General features: G+C 44.5%; 1 protein-coding gene across 1 annotated transcript; it reads right to left on the minus strand.

Annotated features, from left to right (window-relative positions):
* Window positions 1–3021: 3021 nt before the first annotated feature.
* Window positions 3022–4071, minus strand: LOC137348722 (neuropeptides capa receptor-like). Its single transcript, XM_068013977.1, has one exon. It carries the CDS (start codon window positions 4069–4071, stop codon window positions 3022–3024), a length of 1050 nt encoding a protein of 349 aa, XP_067870078.1.
* Window positions 4072–4522: the final 451 nt, after the last annotated feature.

Below are 4522 nucleotides of genomic sequence, written 5' to 3' on the forward strand. Positions count from 1 at the left end.
CCGGTTTCCTCCCACAGCCAAGGTAAATTGGCCATTATAAATTGCCCCTAGTACAGGTAGGTGGTAGGGGAATATAGGGACAGTTGGGGATATGGTAGGAATATGGGATTAGTGTAGGATTAATATAAATGGGTGGTTGATGGTCGGCACAGACTCGGTGGGCCGAAGGGCCTGTTTCAGTGCTGTATCTCTAAATAAATAGACAGGCAAATGACATCAGTAATGTATAATCGAAGACAAGAAAAAGGGTAAACAGCACGATAACCTTGGAAACAAAGAAGAAGGAAAAAAACTTGCATTTGAGATAGACTATACCCCATGAAGGGACAAAAGTGCCTCATTCGCTTAATTTTTCAGTGTTGAAAATATGGGAGTCAACTATCGCAAAAAATTCCAAACAGCAAAGTGCAAAGGGACATCTGACGCTTTCTGAATTGGCAGAGGGAATATTGGCGAGGACACAGTGATAGCCACCAGAAATGGCAGGGAATGAGATCTCATTTGGTGAAAGGCTGCTTCTATAATGTTGCACTTAGTCACTGTGCTTTCAGGAAACGTAATCAGCTTGGTCACATAGTAGGTATTGAACTTTAGAACTTTGGACTCATTAGAGATGACACCAGATCTATGGCCCCACTCTTTTGGGCCTCCTTATCTCGAGAGACAATCGATACGCGCCTGGAGGTGGTCAGTGGTTTGTGAAGCAGCGCCTGGAGTGGCTATAAAGGCCAATTCTGGAGTGACAGGCTCTTCCACAGGTGCTGCAGGGAAATTTGTTTGTCGGGGCTGTTGCACAGTTGGCTCTCCCCTTGCACCTCTGTCTTTTTTCCTGCCAACTGCCAAGTCTCTTCGACTCGCCACAATTTAGCCCTGTCTTTATGGCTGCCCGCCAGCTCTGGCGAATGCTGGCAACTGACTCCCACGATTTGTGATCAATGTCACAAGATTTCATGTCGCGTTTGCAGACGTCTTTATAGCGGAGACATGGACGGCCGGTGGGTCTGATACCAGTGGCGAGCTCGCTGTCCAATGGGTCTTTGGGGATCCTGCCATCTTCCATGCGGCTCACATGGCCAAGCCATCTCAAGCGCCGCTGACTCAGTAGTGTGTATAAGCTGGGGGTGTTGGCCGCTTCAAGGACTTCTGTGTTGGAGAAATAGTCCTGCCACCTGATGCCAAGTATTCTCCGGAGGCAGCGAAGATGGAATGAATTGAGACATCGCTCTTTGCTGGCATACGTTGTCCAGGCCTCGCTGCCATAGAGCAAGGTACTGAGGACACAGGCCTGATACACTCGGACTTTTGTGTTCCGTGTCAGTGCGCCATTTTCCCACACTCTCTTGGCCAGTCTGGACATAGCAGTGGAAGCCTTACCCATGTGCTTGTTGATTTCTGCATCTGGAGACAGGTTACTGGTGATAGTTGAGCCTAGGTAGGTGAACTCTTGAACCACTTCCAGAGCGTGGTCGCCAATATTGATGGATGGAGCATTTCTGACGTCCTGCCCCATGATGTTCGTTTTCTTGAGGCTGATGGTTAGGCCAAATTCATTGCAGGCAGCCGCAAACCTGTCGATGAGAATCTGCAGGCACTCTACAGTGTGAGATGTTAAAGCAGCATCGTCAGCAAAGAGGAGTTCCCTGATGAGGACTTTCCGTACTTTGGACTTCGCTCTTAGACGGGCAAGGTTGAACAACCTACCCCCTGATCTTGTGTGGAGGAAAATTCCTTCTTCAGAGGATTTGAACGCATGTGAAAGCAGCAGGGAGAAGAAAATCCCAAAAAGTGTGGGTGCGAGAACACAGCCCTGTTTCACACCACTCAGGATAGGAAAGGGCTCTGATGAGGAGCCACCATGTTGACTTGTGCCTTTCATATTGTCATGGAATGAGGTGATGATACTTAGTAGCTTTGGTGGACATCCAATCTTTTCTAGTAGTCTGAAGAGACCACGTCTGCTGACGAGGTCAAAGGCTTTGGTGAGATCAATGAAAGCAATGTAGAGGAGCATCTGTTGTTCACGGCATTTCTCCTGTATCTGATGAAGGGAGAACAGCATGTCAATGGTCGATCTCTCTGCATGAAAGTCACACTGTGCCTCAGGGTAGACGCGCTTGGCCAGCTCGGCCCACTCAATGTGGAGAAAGGTATGTAGACGGGAACACTCCAGAACATTGTTAGATGCCAAGAGCAGAAAAAACACTTGGGCAGCAGCGGCCACTGTAGAACAGCCAGCAACAGCTGCTGTGGAAGAGGCATGCCGGGGTGAACCTCTGAGAGTGAGAGTCTGAGAGTAGAAGCAGTGCACTCTGTGAGTTTAGGATATGCACTGCCAACTCTAATTGAGCAATGTGAACAGCCAGAGGTCGTGGTTCATATTGGTACCAACGACAAAGGTTGAAAGAGGGACTTGAGAAGTTTCTTATTTTGATTTGGGTGCTTATGGTGTGTATCCCTTTGAAAAAGGGGCACTTTTTTCGAATAATTTTATTTTGTTTGTTGGACAATGAAAAGGCGAACTAGTTTTCGTCTTTTTCCTCCAGCATTTCCTCTGTTTCTATGTTTATGGGCACAAGAGTGCGGATGTGAGGCTGTGCCTATGGATTGGAGACCAATGCATGGGGCATTACAGGATTCAATTTCAGTGCTCATCTTACGCGAAGACAAAAATCATTCCCAGCAAGGTTATTGATGTCCCTTTATTGAACAGGTAAACTTGATATCTAACAACAGATCAACGGTCGGAATCTCTGAATGTAGCAATACTCCAGTTCCCTTGGGGCAGTTGGGAATGAACTAAGCTGGTGTTAGCACGGGGAAGGGAACTGATAACTAAACGAGAGCATGTTACACCACTGAATTATACGTTGATGGTGTGTTACTTATGCATTCTTAAATTCGTACAATGGATAACGATGTCAAAGTGAGTGACTTTTCTGGGAGGGGAGGTCGTGTGTGATGCACAAGAACAGCAATGGATGCAATATAACGTGCAATTCATGTTGGATTTTACTTATCCCATCATTTCAACAATTTAACAATTAGATTTAGTGGATATTTCACTCCATTTTTTAACTCCTCTCTGAATTTTCTCTGGGTCCCTGCATAAATAAACGGATTGACACAGGAACTCAAAAGCTCAGACATATATCCAGTTTGGTCCAGAATATAATTTGATTCATCAAAATTGGAACCAGAGAAATAATTAAGTTTCACAATTCGGACATAAAGGAAATTTATAAGACGTAGCAAATATAACATGATGAAACTGCCCGAAATGCAGAAGAGTAAAACGATGGATTTTCTCCGCTTCTCCATCTCTGGGTCACTCTGAGTCTTTCCAATGGTCTGGATTCGGAGTCTCCTGCGAGCTCTATTGGCTGTCAGAATATGTCTGATGGTCAGAGCATTGAGCAGTAAAATCAGAATGAATGGGAGACCAGGGGTTAAAATACGGCAAATCCAGTCATATGCAATCCATGCATTTGATGCATAAAATACTAATTTTATTTCACAGAACCAGGGTATATCGTTAATTATATACAAAGGTTCATATATAAAATAATGGAACGTATATTTTAAACAACTCATTATAGGCACGATTCCAATAACCCGTCCCGCTGTTTTCTCGGTGCAGTATTTTATTTTCAGCTTCTGGCAACAAATGGCCATAAATCGATCAAAAGTGAAAGCGACTGTTAACCAGGTAGAACAGTCCATGATCGAAAAGCTGAGGGCAACACGGAAACTGCACAGCGGTGTGATGAACAGGATACTGCCTGGGAAATAAATACCAACAATCCGGTTAAATATCACAGCGGTGATGATGATCAGGAGATCCGTAACTGCCAAGGACATTAGGTAGTAAGTGATACATCTGGAGAGACCGCATCTTCCTCGGGACAGGATCACAATCACTGCCAAGTTAGCTGTAATAGAGGAAGTGGGAGTAAGAGAAAGAGGAATAGTGTATGCTTGTGAGCTGGAGAGAACAGGAATGTTACTGGTCCGACTCCCAACAAAATCATCCGTTTTACAGGATTCTGTGTGAAATTTATAGCTTTGACACATGGTCCTGAGTGGAAAACTATTGCTTAACCTCCGTGCACTTGCTTCTGTGTTTAATATAATCGCCCAGATTGAAAATAAGACAGGTCAATAATATCAGAATATAAAATAATACAGTAAAGCATGATGGAGAACAAGATAGCATCGAAAACCTATTGAAACCAAAATGGGAACATCAAAGAGACAAGAAAAATAACATCAGTAACATATTCCAGAAAATAGTTCAGATGGTAAATAATACAGGGCTGAATTTTGTGCTCCATTTGAAGGCGGGTCCATGGCGGGCGAGGATCTGGAGAATTGGTGCAGATTCATCCACCACGAAATCCGAAGGCATAATAGTGGTTTCCAATTTTCTCAGATGCGGCGAATTTCCTTGGCAGCACCTCTGCCGCTTCGTGACGGGACTGTACATGGAATATGTTAAATACCGTTTTGAATGTATTCTAATGTA

This window comes from Heterodontus francisci, chromosome 34, assembly GCF_036365525.1.
Source record: "Heterodontus francisci isolate sHetFra1 chromosome 34, sHetFra1.hap1, whole genome shotgun sequence".
NCBI lineage: Eukaryota > Metazoa > Chordata > Chondrichthyes > Heterodontiformes > Heterodontidae > Heterodontus > Heterodontus francisci.

What these genes read in the sequence shown, in the direction of transcription:
- LOC137348722 (XM_068013977.1), bottom strand. Translation starts at nt 4,071, where the DNA reads ATGTGTCAAAGCTATAAATTTCACACAGAATCCTGTAAAACGGATGAT.